Source organism: Panthera tigris, chromosome C1 (genome assembly GCF_018350195.1).
Source record: "Panthera tigris isolate Pti1 chromosome C1, P.tigris_Pti1_mat1.1, whole genome shotgun sequence".
Taxonomy (NCBI): domain Eukaryota; kingdom Metazoa; phylum Chordata; class Mammalia; order Carnivora; family Felidae; genus Panthera; species Panthera tigris.
The window spans coordinates 185,795,538-185,810,058 of NC_056667.1; the positions used below are offsets into that span (position 1 = coordinate 185,795,538).

At 36.7% G+C, this 14,521-nt stretch overlaps 1 protein-coding gene across 5 annotated transcripts in view; it reads left to right on the forward strand.

The window, feature by feature from the left end:
- The window catches only part of STRADB (STE20 related adaptor beta), a 35,479-nt gene extending 26,378 nt beyond the window's left edge, over nucleotides 1-9,101 (forward strand). For 4 of the 5 annotated variants that reach the window (XM_042995057.1, XM_042995058.1, XM_042995055.1 and 1 more), the window contains 8 exons: nucleotides 1,272-1,393; nucleotides 3,739-3,847; nucleotides 4,892-5,015; nucleotides 6,199-6,370; nucleotides 6,643-6,771; nucleotides 6,918-7,162; nucleotides 7,779-7,821; nucleotides 8,297-9,101. In XM_042995057.1, coding sequence (XP_042850991.1) covers nucleotides 1,272-1,393; nucleotides 3,739-3,847; nucleotides 4,892-5,015; nucleotides 6,199-6,370; nucleotides 6,643-6,771; nucleotides 6,918-7,162; nucleotides 7,779-7,821; nucleotides 8,297-8,431 — 1,079 coding nt within the window. In that variant the 3' untranslated portion in view covers nucleotides 8,432-9,101. The remainder of the gene's footprint in view (nucleotides 1-1,271; nucleotides 1,394-3,738; nucleotides 3,848-4,891; nucleotides 5,016-6,198; nucleotides 6,371-6,642; nucleotides 6,772-6,917; nucleotides 7,163-7,778; nucleotides 7,822-8,296) is intronic. The other variant, XM_042995059.1, reaches the window with a different exon arrangement.
- Nucleotides 9,102-14,521: the final 5,420 nt, after the last annotated feature.

Below are 14,521 nucleotides of genomic sequence, written 5' to 3' on the forward strand. Positions count from 1 at the left end.
CTTGTCCATAGTAATGGATTATTACTCAGCAATGAAAGAAGTTATTAAAACAACATGGAACAAACTCAAAAGCATTATGCTAAGTAAAAGAAGCTAGACACAAAAGACTGTACTCTTTATGATACCATTTATGTGACAGAAATGACATCAGTGGTGTAGGAATTGCTGATTGTATCCTGTTGTTTGAATTTGTCATAATTTGTTTATCAGGTCACAATTTTAGCCATTATAACAGATATGTAATGGTGTATCATTGTGGTTTTTTATTTGCATTTCTCTATCTTGAGCATCTTTTCATGTGTTTATTGGACATTCCTATATCTTTTTTTGTGGATTGCCTATTTAATCATCTGAATATTTTTATTTATTTAAGATTTTTTTTAAGTTTATTTTGAGAGAGTGTGTGCTCACGAGGGGGAGGGGACAGAGAGAGAGAGAGAGAGAGAGAGAGAGAGAATCCCAAGTAGACTCCACTCCACACTGTGAGCACGGAGGCCAACACGGGGCTCGAACCCACAAACCATGAGATTGTGACCTGAGCTGAAATCAAGAGTCAGATGCTTAACCAACTGAGCCACCCAGGCACCTCTGCATATTTGTTGAAATTAAAATACAATTTTTGAAAGAGCAAGCGAGTGAGCACAGAGAAGGGGCAGGTGAAGAGAATCTTAAGCAGGCTCCACACTCAGTGCAGAGCCCGACATAAGGCTCAGTCTCAAGACTGTGAGATCGTAGGGTGCCTGGGTGGCTCAGTCGGTTGAGCATCCAACTTCGGCTCAGGTCACGATCTTGCAGCTCGTGAGTTTGAACCCTGCGTTGGGCTCTGTGCTGACAGCTCGGAGCCTGGAGTCTGCTTTGGATTCTATGTCTCCCTCTCTCTCTGCCCCTAACCCACTCGCATTCTGTCTCCATCTCTCTCAAAAATAAATAAACATTAAAAAAAATTTTTTTTAAAAAGACCGTGAGATCATAACCTGAACTGAAATCAAGAGTCTGACACTTAACCGAGCCACCCAGACACCCCAAATCTTATGCATATTTTAAAATTTAGTATAAGTTTGTATAGAATTGTAAAAATTCTGTTGGTATAGAGTTGTAAGAATTTTTTATATATACTGGATGTAAGCATAGTTAATACTTTCAGCCAGTGGCTTATCTTTTCGTTTTCTTAACAGTATTTTCTTGAAGAGCAGTTTTAAATTTTGATGTTGTCCAAATTGTCAGTTTTTTTCTTCTTTGGTTACTAACATGAGTTTTACATCTGAATGTAGGAAGAGGATTTGACAACTTGACTTCTATTCATCTTGCCCGGCATACTCCTACAGGAACACTGGTGACTATAAAAATTACAAATCTGGAAAACTGCACTGATGAACGCCTGAAAGCTTTACAGGTAACAAAATGAAAAAAATGATTTATTTAATGTCTATTTGAGGAGATTACATCTGTAAGAATTTTTTTTACCAAATTAATATTTCTTTCTGTTAGAGGAAGTTAGATTTCTTTCTTCTAATGAATATGCAAGTACAGAATTGGAAGGAATACTTGGAATCCAGATCCACAGAAGAACAAATATATTCAAACTTTGGTAATTACTGTAAATTCCTTCAAATGAATATCATATTCAAAATGTTGGTCTGGAGATTTACAATAATCTTAGTCCAATCACAAATAGTCAAATGAGGAAATAGAAAAAACAAAAGCATACAGTTTCCTTTTCATCCAGCTAAGTAAAATTAACTTCTGAATGAATAAATTTTAATAGAATTGCATTTTAGGAATATTATAATACCATTTTCATTGTCACTAATTTTTTTTCAATTTCAAATTAAAAAAATTTTTTCAAATTTATTTAAATTCAAGTTAGTTAACATACAGTGTAGTACTGGTTTCAGGAGTAGAACCCAGTGATTCATCACTTACATATAACATCCAGTGCTCATCCCAATAAGTGCCCTCCTTAAAGCTCATCACCCATTTGGCCCATCTCCACCTACCTCCCCTTCAGCAACCCTCAGTTCTCTATATTTAAGAGTCTCTTATGGTTTGCCTCCCTCTCTGTTTTTATCTTATTTGTCCTTCCCTTCCCCTATGTTCATTTGTTGTGTTTCTTAAATTCCACATATGAATGAAATCATATATTTGTCTTTTTCTGACTGATTTCTTTCACTTATCATAATTCTCTCCAGTTCCATCCACATTGTTGCAAATGACAAGATTTCATTCTTTTTGACTGCCAAGTAGTATTCCATTGTGTGTGTGTGTGTGTGTGTGTGTGTGTGTGTACCCAGGCACCTCTGCATATTTATTGAAATTAAAATTTTTGAAAGAGCAAGTGTGTGTGTGTGTGTGTGTGTGTGTATTTATGTATGTATGTTGTGTATATATACATATAAATGTATATATATATATACACACACACACCACATCTTCTTTATTCATCAGTCAGACATTTGGGCTCTTTCCATAATTTGGCTATTGTTGAAAGCTCTGCTATAAGCATTGAGGTGCATGTGCCCCTTCAAATCAGCATTTTTGTATCCTTTGGATAAATAGTAGTGCAATTGCTGGCTCGTAGGGTAGTTCTATTTTTAGTTTTTTGAGGAACTGCCATACTGTTTTCCAGAGTGGCACTAATTTCAAGTTTTTATTTAAATTCTAGTTAGTTAACTAGGGCGCCTGGGCAGCTCAGTCGGTTAAGCATCTGACTTCAGCTCAGGTCATGATCTCACGGTTTGTGGGTTTGAGCCCTGTTCTGGGCTCTGTGCTGACACCTTGGAGCCTGGAGCCTGCTTCAGATTCTGTGTCTCCCTCTCTCTCTTCCTCTACCCTGCTCGTGCTCTTTCTCTCAAAAATAAGTAAGCATTAAAGAACATAAATTCTAGTTAACATATGGTGTCATATTGGTTTCAGGTGTAGAATTTAGTGGTTCATCACTTATATATAACAGCCAGTGCTCATCACAAGTGTCCTCCTTAATGCCCATTGCCCATTTAGCCCACCCCTCCCCTCCATCAACCCTCAGTTCTCTATAGTTAAGAGTCTCTATAGTTGAGAGTTTGTCTCCCTCTTTTTCTTACCCCTTCCCCTATGTTAATGTGCTTTGTTTCTTTAATTCTACATATGAGTGAAATCATATGGTATTTGTCTTTCACTGACTTATTTCACTTAAAATAATACACTTAAGCTCCATCTATGCTGTGTCACTAATCATTTTTGATATAAAGAGGGAAAGCATTTTTTGATATTGTCCTTATTTTTAAAGTATTTACATGTGCACATGTGTATTGCACAGAAAAAAAGATTGAAAGAAATTATGCTGAAATGTTAACAGTGGTTCTCTCTGAGATTTAGTGTTAGAAGTGATTATCTTCACAGTTTTATGTATTTTTAAATGTTTCTGTTTTAAGAATATAGTATAGATGTTGAGAGTATGACCTCAGAAGTCAGACTGAGATCACATCTCACTTCTATTTCTTTTGTTGATTATATGCTCTCGGACAAGTTTTCTAACTTATTTCTATGTTTCTTATTTCCTATTTCTCTCTTGTAAAATAGGAATGATCATATGACATACTTAATGTCTTGTTGGTGAGATTTAAAGAAATGGCAGCACCAAGAACAATGCTTGGTATCAATAAATTCTGCTGAGTGTTAGCTGCCACCTCTACTGTTATTTTCATCACAAGGCAAAAACAAGTTGTTTTAAATGTCTTGTCTCTTGTGTGTTTATCCTAGAAAGCAGTGATTTTGTCCCACTTTTTCCGGCACCCCAATATTACAACCTATTGGACTGTTTTCACTGTTGGCAGCTGGCTTTGGGTTATTTCTCCATTTATGGCCTATGGTAAGAAAACTTGTCTTACATAAAATAACTCAGAGTTTAGCGTGGAAGCCATACTTATAAGGATGAGTGGGATCTTAGATTTATGATTCACTACTTTTAATTTATAAATCTGGTGGCCAATTCTAGATTTCATGATAAATTCCATATCTGGTTCATGTTGACCTGATGATCAATGAAACTACTACTGCTTCTCCAAGAAGTGTGTGCCTTTGAACAAGCTCTCTCTTCCCTTCAGTTCCCTGCCCTTCTGTCAATGGAGAGCCACTATAAGTCTTTAAGCAGAATGTTTTTTCACCTGTGCACACCATCTCTGTCCCTATTTCTCTCATTGTAAACTTACTTTATTATAGTATAAACATCTGTGTGTGTACCTGTCTCCTTTTACTGTACTTCAGCTTCTTGAGGGCAGGATCATGTATGTATTTTTCATTTTGGTGCTCATACAGTTCCTTGCACAAAGTGTTCAATAATTATATTGCACAAATAAACAAATGGATTCTAGAGCTTTTATTTTTATTTTTTATTTTTTAAAATATAATTTATTGTCAAGTTGGCTAACATACAGTGTATACAGTGTGCTCTTGTTTTTGGGGGTAGATTCCCGTGATTCATCGCTCACATAAAACACCTAGTGCTCATCCCAACAAGTGCCGTCCTCAATGCCCATCACCCATTTTCCCCTCTTCCACCCCCCCATCAACCCTCAGTTCTCTGTATTCAAGAGTTAGAGCTTTGATCTTTAGGATAACTTTGATGAATTGCCTCTGGGTCTAAAAATATATAAATACAGTATTTTTTTAAGTAATACTGAAAATTGCTAATTCTCTTTTCTAATCTCTAGAGTATCATTAGAAAAGTCTTTTTAAAGATTCTTGAAGGAAAACTACCTTTGCATAGGAAAGTAGGTAGACTCTAAAACAGGTGTGTGTGTGTGTGTGTGTGTGTGTGTGTGTGTGTGTGTGTATTTATAGTTGAAAAGAACATTTAAAACATAGCTAGAAGCAAAACCAATGTTCAGTTAAAGATTTCAGGTGTTTCTTTCAGGTTCAGCAAGTCAGCTCTTGAAGACTTACTTTCCTGAAGGAATGAGTGAAACTTTAATAAGAAACATTCTCTTTGGAGCAGTGAGAGGGTTGAGCTATCTGCACCAAAATGGCTGCATTCACAGGTATTTATTTATTTGTATTTTACAGAATGAAATCATTTAAGGAGCTTTTAGGAAGGAGCAGTTGAGTGTTAGGAGAGATAGGAAACTCATAAGTGAAAATTGAGAGAGGAAGGGGCCAGTAGTAGTAAATGCTTATTACATTTTATGGTCACTCACCAAAAATGTTTAGACCACATCCTCTTTGCCAAATGCTGTGCTTAGTGTTCTGGTGGAGAGCCTTTCCTCGTGGAGTATAAACTCTATGTAATGGGATCCTTGTTGTCTCTTTTGTTTTTCTTAAGCATATAAAGAGCTGCTTTATCTGCTTTATAGCTCTATGTCATATTTACAAATTTATGTACAAATTGGAACTAAACCTTTCGTTAATTTCTTAAATATGTTGTAGCACTTTGAGATTATCATACTAAGTATCAATTCTCTTGTTTTTAAACTATAGATGCAGAACTAATTGACTGAACATTAAAAACAATGCTGTTTTAAGATATACTGGGACGTTTTTCTTTTTAAATTATTTTTAAAGTTCGTTTCAGTCTCTTTAAAGCTTGTTTTCTTACTATTCATTTTTAGGAACATTCTGGTTAACTATGAGTTCTAACAGACCGTATTCTAATTAATCAAGGTTTTACTACACTTAACCAGACTCCCTTAGTTTCCAAATTCAGTATTTTACTGAACAAGTCTCTTTTATAATTTATTTGAAAAAAGAAATTTTTATGTTAAGACATATATTTATAAATGATGTTAATACCAGGGGAGGCTGCCTTTTATTGGATAATGCTGCATTTAACTTTATATTCTAACTCTATGCTTCAAATATTACTTGATTTTTTTAGACTTCTCCTTGGGTATTTTACAGCAGTATCCTAAAATAGTGAAATTAGTAATGTGATTCCATTCCAAGTTTGAAAAAAAATATTATCACTTCCAAACATGTAGCTGTCAGTTGTATTTTCCCTTGTTCTAATGCTATATTAAATAGTTGAAGGGATTCCTAATTCCCTGAATATTTTATATGTGTGTATGTATATATGTATATGTGTGTGTATAAGCACACTTACATATAAGCGTGCTGTTTTATAAAGAGTATTTAATTTCCAAGAGAATACATGGATTTGTTCTGACCAGATTTTTATTCTTCATTGGCCAATTTCCTAGTATTTAGGATTGTTTCTTTTTGTTCTAGGAGTATTAAAGCCAGCCATATCCTCATTTCTGGTGATGGCCTAGTGACCCTCTCTGGCCTGTCCCACCTGCATAGTTTGGTTAAGCATGGACAGAGGCATAGGGCTGTGTATGATTTCCCACAGTTCAGCACATCAGTGCAGCCGTGGCTGAGCCCAGAACTACTGAGACAGGTCAGGTGTGGCCTTTGCATTGGGTTGTCTGTGCATCTTGAGTGTCTTCTGAGCTTGACTAAAGGACAATTGTGCCCTTAGATTTGGCTTGGTGAATGGCCTACTGCAAGACTTTTCCTCTTTCTTGTCAAAATTATTGTTAGGGATTTTAAAATGTATATACCATATATTAGGTATATCTTGATTTCTCACCTAATGAGTTTTTTTCATTGTTCAACATCCTTTCTCAAAAAAACACAGATATATAACTTTTTATTTTATTTTCACTAAAGGACTTCAAATTAATTGTTCTACAGGATTTACATGGATATAATGTAAAGTCAGATATTTACAGTGTTGGGATTACAGCATGTGAATTGGCCAGTGGGAAGGTACCTTTCCAGGACATGCATAGGACTCAGGTAAATGCTACTAAAATCCCAAACTAATTTCCCTTCATAAGATCCCTTATATTCTAGATAATTTCTGTTAAAATGTCTGTTAGAATCTTTATTATTGTTTTAACATTTTCCCTGAAAAGGGTGAAAGAAACTTTTCTTTCTTTTAGATGTTGTTACAGAAGCTGAAAGGTCCTCCTTACAGCCCATTGGATGTCAGTATCTTCCCTCAATCAGAATCCAGAATGAAGAATTCCCGATCAGGTGTAGACTCTGGGATTGGAGAAAGTGTACTTGTCTCCAGTGGAACTCAAACAGTAAATAGTGACAGATTGCAAACTCCATCCTCAAAAACTTTCTCTCCTGCCTTCTTTAGCTTGGTACAGCTCTGTTTGCAACAAGATCCTGAGAAAAGGTAATATTGGCCACTTCTAAATAGCATCAAACTTACATGTTTTATTTTTTATAGAAGCTTTTCAAGTCTCTTTTCTCAATCTTTTGATCAAAAAACTATAATCTAGAAAATATCAAAACTAAAAACAAATAGAGGCAATGAGCAAATGGGAATAATACTGAAGTCAGAAGACTTGGGCTCCAATCTCAGCTGTATCATTTCCTAAGTCACCTTGTAAAAATCAGTTCATCTTTCCGGACATTAATTACTGTATTTATGTTAATACATTTTAGAAAGCTCCAAGCAGTACAAAAATGTTGTTTCTGTGTAACAATAGTGTAAATTATTACATAACTATACATTAATGTTAGTACTTTAAGATGTGTCTTATCTTTTTTAGCCCCGTAATGCCTAGCACACTTCCTTATAACTAGTAAGTGCCCCATAAATGTTCTCTCTCAATTCTTTCCATTAGTCAAGGTTAAAGTTAAGAATTGGGCTTCCTGATATTTCTTTTTCTTTTTTTAGTATTGAGTTTTATAGCTCTGAATCTAATTTCTAATACTTTTTTACACCTAAAAATACACAGTCTAATACAACGTTCTATTTTTTTTTATAACATTAAAAAAAATATCAGACCATCTGCAAGCAGTTTATTGTCCCATGTGTTCTTCAAACAGGTAAGCTGATATATCTTCTGTTGTCTAGATATTTTTAGTTACTATTAAAAATTCATTTAATCTTGTTAGCTTAAGGGGACAATTTGGTAACCAAGATTCTTAATAATGACTTTCTTACCAAAGTAAAGTTAAAAATATGAAAACTTTTGTAGTAGTTCAATTATAGGCTTTCTAAAATATTTCCATTTTGCAAAACAAAATGAATAAAAACCAGAATGTCATTAAATGTTACTATACCCTCAGCTTATATTTTGATTAATTTAGAGACAGTTTTTTATGCTGGCTAGAAATGATGAAGGGGAAAAATAATTCTGATAAAGATCAGTTTATTTGGTTATTACTTCTTCCTGTTTTCAGATGATCAAAGGCATTATTAGTGAAAATACCTAAAAAATATTTTAAACACTTAACATGACTTTTTAAAAAATCATTTATTGCTGACATATGTACCAATAGCTTTGAGTTTCTTTAACAGATGAAAGAAGAAAGCCAGGACTCAATACTTACACTGTTGCCTCCTAAGCCATCAATAGCACTGTCTCCAGTGTCACGTTGGACTGAGCCGGAATGTGATTTTCCTGATGAAAAAGACTCAAACTGGGAATTCTAGGGCTGCCAAATCCTGTATGTCCTAGATACTTGACACTTTCTCTCTGCTACTTTTCTTCTGTATTGCTAGGTACAAATACTAGAATTATACTTGAAAATACCATTGTTGCACTGGAGAATCTATTGTTTAAAACCACTCTGTTCAAAGAAGCATGAGTTTATATCCTTTTTGGTTAACTCACAGTTCTATTACAACTCCAGAAAAACTTCAGAATTATGAATCTAGTTACATTTAGTGTCCTCTGTTCTCATTTTTTTCCCCAAGCTGTGACTAATTCCTCTTCTTGATCTTTGAATTTAAGTTTTGAGCCATTTAATTTTTTCAGCATTTTGTTGCCCTCAGGGGAATGAGCCCTCAGAGGACAGTGCTTCCAAGTACACTTTTTACTTCCAGATTCTCTAGCCTTTTTGATCAGCTATTGTTAGACCAACAGGCTAGTTTATCCTGGCATCAAAACCCTTTTTTGGTAGAAGGGAAAATGTTTATACTTCCCATATTATTCTGTTAAATATCAAACTGAGCCTCACTCACATTAAATGATAAAGAAGTTGTAATTTGTGCTTTTTTTTTTCATTTTTAAGAGGCTAAAGTGACACTTTTCTACTTATGTAAGTTATAGATCCTAAATTCATGCACCCTGTGGGAGCTCAATAAAGATTTATTAAATTGAGTTTATGGTTTTATTTTTCTTTGTGATTTGACAAAGCTAAAACACAGATTCTAATTTGTGTTGCCAAGGGAAGCCCCTAGATTATTTACATAATGTAAAGAATTGGAGATGACCTGGTATTTATTCAATGAGGCAGAAGATGTTCTGACCCTTTATAGGACTATTCTTGCTGCAGTAGGGGATACAACATTTAAGGGCATAGAGATCTTAATTAATGGTTTTACCTTATTAGCAAAAAAGAGATGTATCTCAAGGAGTATTTGGTACTCCTTGTGGTAAATTGGGACCTACCTTAGTTAATGGATTTTCTTAAAATAATTTTTACTGTAATGTTAAATAAGATTAAGATGATTGTCTTAAGACTAAAGAATTAAAACAATGAGACAAATAATGTAAAAATGAATAGACAATTTGAAACACAAACCTTTTTAGGTTTATTGGCCAGATCACCTCAAGAATGTTTAGGTTACTCCATCAAGTAAGCCATGAAGACCTGCCAAGGTAGAGGAGGGAAAGGAGATGAGTACCAGTTGAGGCCCTGAGATCACCGGTAGTTGTGGGGGCTATAGGTTATTCCACTAACCTCCTCCTGTTTCCTCTAGGTAAGAGAGGCTCACAGGAACTATAGAGGAGGTTCTGAATCTGGGTGGAGAGTTGATGTTAGTGCAAGAGATGGAATCTGGAAGCCCTGAAGCAGTGCCTCTCAGATCTCCTGTGAGTGTATCAGAGTTCTCCAAGAAACAAAAACTAATAGGATATTTATTATAAGGAAATGGTTACACTATCATGGAGACTAACAAGTCCCAAGATCTGCAAGGTGAATGGGCAACCTAGAGACCCAGAAAAATTAATGATGCAGTTCCAGTTCAAAGACTGGTTGGCTGAAGACCCAGGAAGAGCTGATGTTTCAGAGTCCACAGGCAGGAAAAAGCTGATGCCCTGTTTGAAGGCAGTTAGGCAGAAGGAATGATCTCTTATTCAGGGTAGGGTCAGCCTAGTCAACCTTTTTGTTCTGTTCAGGTCTTCAACTGATGAGGCCCACCCACATCAAGAGGGCAATCTTCTTTATTCAGTCTACAGATTTAGATGCCAATTTCATCAAAAAAACTCCCTCACAGAAATACCCAGAGTAGTGTTTGACCAAATAAATGGGCACCCTGTGGCCCAGTCAAATTGACAGATAAAATTAGTCATCATAATAGATATTGATAGCATCACCCTGAGATCACTTGCCTTAAATTTTGCACCATAGACTCCTTGCTGTATTAATTTTCTATCTCTGATATAACAAATTACCACAAACTTAGTGGCATAAAATATTATAATCTTACAGTTCTAGAAGTCAGAAATGTCAAATGGGTTGGCAGGGCTACATTCCTTTTAGGGGCCATAGGGAGAAATCTGCCTTTTCCAACTTCTAGCAACTACCTACCTGCCTGCCTTTGCCTCACAAACCAGCATTATTTGGCTTCTGTTCAGTGATCACCTCTGACTGACCCTTCTGCCTCTTTTGAGGGCTCTTGTGATTGTATTGGGCCTACTCAGAAAATCCAAGATAATCTCCCCCCATCTCAAGATTCTTAATCACAGCTTCAAAGTCCCTTTTGCCATGTAAGGTAAAATACAGGTTCCTGAGATTAAGATGTTGATATGTTTAGGATGGGGACAGGGGAGTCATCATTCTACCTTGGTGTCTAATGTCTTACATGTCTAATCTCATCTTGGTGTCTGCTTTCTGAAGAACCAAACTAGTACAGTCACCTTAGTTAAAATGCCTTCCTATGATCTTCTATAGTACTTTCCCCAAACAGCACTTACACAACTCTGTATTTGTATATTTATGTCCCCAGTAGACTGTGGACTCCTTGAGAATATGGTCTTATTCACTAGTATATTCCTAGTGTTTAGCCAAGTGTTTGGCATATTGTAGACATTTAATATTTAAGGAATTCTTCCTTGAATAAAGGATAAGAGGGTTTTTTGTTTTTAAAAAAGACTTGAAAAAATTTGAGAGATGTCTATAATTTTGATTTCTATTGAAATTTTTGACTCTTGGTATGTTACAGTATTGCCATTATAAGTTCAATGAGGTAAAGGGATTTCAGTTTCATTTAGTAAATAGTTCCTTTATTACAGGCCAGGTCAGTACTATTGGTCAATTGTCAGCTCTCAAATCCATTTATTCACTCTTCCCCTGCTATGCTTCATTGGGAATATTTCCTCACACTCGTACTCTCTGGTTTCCAAGGAGGCAGGAGTGGCAGATCAGAGCATAAGAGGAGACAGAAGAAATGTGGTATTTCTCACCTTTTGTCCCACTTCTCTGTTTCTTGTGGTGTCTCTGGTAGCAGGTGTATCTTCTTTGTCTTTTGGCTTTAGGACTCTGGTAACACCACTTCTTGCTGTCAATTCCATCTGATGGTATCATTTCCTGCTCTTGCTAATCTTTGGATTGCTTCACCATCTCTTTTGGTTTCTTAGCCTTGGTTCCATCACCCATGAAACCAGTTCCCTGTGTTCCTTCTACTTGAAAGATCCAGAGTTACTTTCCCAGTTGTATGCTGATTGATACACATACTAACAGCCTTGAGGATAACTAGAAATTCTTGGTCTCACCGCCCCCCCCCGGCCCAAAATTACTAACTTGATTATACCATTGAGTGATCAAGAATCTATTTTCTATTAGCCAATTCTATTTAAGCCCCATAGCCTTTATGATTTGTTAGAAAAAATTGAAACTGACAAAAATTCTATAAATTGAAGTTTTTCTCAAGAGTGAACCAAAGTTTGACAAGATCCAAATATTGTATTGGAGCCTGGGAAGATGGTTGAGTACGAAGAGCCTAAATTCAGCTTGTCCCATGGATACATATGGATAATAGCCACAACAGTATAACCCAGAAAACAACCCAAAGACTGGTAGAACAAGCTTTCCACAGTTAATTGCATAGAGGAGGCCACAAGGAAAAATGTAGGAGGGGCAGAGATGGGGTCATTACCCAAACTCTTGGTGAGACTAACCACAAAAGAAAGGGACTCCACAAGCACAGAGAAAGGAGAGGACCAACCACACAGCAGGCCCCCCAGACAGTGATGAATCACCTCAACATCTGACTTTGAAAACCAATGGGGCTTAACTTCACATGTTTTTACAATCAGCAGGGCTTACCTCCTGGTACTTTGGAGATCTTAGGGCTTAGCTCTAGAAGAGCCAGGGAGCAATAGGGACACCTTAGCAAAAAGCCCTGCCGAGAAACAGCATAGAAGTAGCAGTTTGAAAAGTACCTGGGTACACAGCAAAAAGATTTGTTTACTAATTTCAGAACATGTGCTGAAGGGTTAGGGATCTTTAGGAGAGTTGTTCAAGAACAAAAGAGCTGACAGGAGCCATTTCTCTACTGCCCCCCAGCTTAGCTCACTGGACACTTGCAGGAAACAGCATGACCAATCTCCACCTAGCTTGCTAACACACCACACTCTACCTGTGCTTTCTCCTGTGGCTCCACCCCATCCAATCTGTCCCACTTACCAAGAGTCCCTTCAAAGTGGCTCCTGTGATTTCACATCCTGCAAGCAGGCCCCACTGTGACCAGTGCCACTCCAAAGTAATGACAGAGAATTTTAAAGCAGCAAGAGAAAAGAAAACAGCTACATACAAGGGAAACTTCATAAGGGTATCTACTGATTTATCAGCAGAAACTTTGAATATATAATATGCCACTCCTGGTCTGCTAAGTGCTGAAAGGAAAAAAAACCTGCAACCAAAAATACTCTACCCAGCAAGATTATCACTCAGAATAGGAGAGATCAGGAATTTCCCAAACAAAAGTTAAAGGAATTGTCACCACTAAGCCAGCCTTGTAAGAAATGTTAAAGGGAATTAATCTTTCAGTGGAAAGAAAAACTATAAACATGAGTAAGAAAATTAGAAAAGGAAAAAATTCCACAGGCACATACAAACATAATAAAGGTAGATAAATCACATAAATCACTTATAAGACCAGTAGGGAGGACTTTTGGCAAAGATGGCAGAGTAGAAGGGCCCTAAACTCACCTGTGCTGTGTATATAACCAGATAACACATCAGTGTAACCCAGAAAATGACTCAAAGACTGGAAGAATAAACTCCAGAACTAAATGTAGAGAAGAGGCCACATTGAAGAAGGTAGAAAGGGTAGAGACATGGAGGGGAGCTAAACCCTGCAGATCTGGCTGCCAGAAGGAGAGATATACAGGTGCAGACAAGGGCACAAAACAAACTATCAAATCAGGGAGGCTGCACAGCAAAGACAAATCACCGTAGAATTTGGCTTTGAAGACTAGAGGGCCAAATTTTGTGAATTCTTACAACCAGCAAGACTTAAAACCTGCAACTTTAAGAATCAGCAAACTTGGCAGAGGCAGTAAGATGGCAGAGTAGTAAGGGGACCCTGAGTTTGTCTCATTCCTGAAACACAGCTATATCAGCATCAAACCATTTTGAACACACAGGTAATTGACCTGAGGATTAATGCAACAACCTGTATAATTTGAGAGATCTTGGCAGATGAAGCAATTACCCCTGGAGAAAGAACAGGAATAAATGGCCAGGGATTTAATCAACAAAGATGTAAGTAAGATGTATAAACTAGAATTGAAAAACACAATTATAAGAATACCAGCTGGGGTTGAAAAAAAGCATAGAAGACACCAGAGAATCCTTCTCTGCAGAGATAAATGAACTAAAATCTAGTCAGGCCAAAATGTAAAATGCTGTAACTGAGATACAGTCTCAAATGGATTCCATGATGGCTTGGATAGACAAAGCAGACCAGCAAATCAGTGATATAGAAGATAAAATTATGGAAAATAATGAAGCTGAAAAAAAGAGGGGATACAATGGCAAAAGGTAATGATACAAGACTTAGATAAATCAGTGACTATTAAAGAGGAACCATTCATGTAACAGAGTTCCAGAAGATGAAAAGAGAAAGGGACAGAAGGTTTTTATAGCTGAAAACTTCCCTAAACTGGAGGACACAGACACCAAAATTCAAAAAGTACAGGGAACTCCTGTTAATTTCAACAAAAAACCAACAATTACCAAGGCATATCATAGTCAAATTCACAAAATACACAGACAAGGAAAGTATCCTGAAAGCAACAAGGGAAAAAAAGTCTTTAACCTCCAAAGGAAGACAGATCAGGTTCACAACAAATCCGTCCACAGAAGCCTGGCAGGCCAAAAAGGAGTGGTAGGATAGAGGCGCCTGTGTGACTCGGTTGGTTAAGTATCTGATTCTTGACTTTGGCTTGGGTCATCTCAGAGCTCGTGGGTTTGAGTCCCACATTGGGCTCTATACTGGCAGCGTGGAACCTGTTTGGGATTCTCTCTCTCTCTGCCCCTCCCCAGGTCTCATGCTCATACTTTCTCTCTCTTA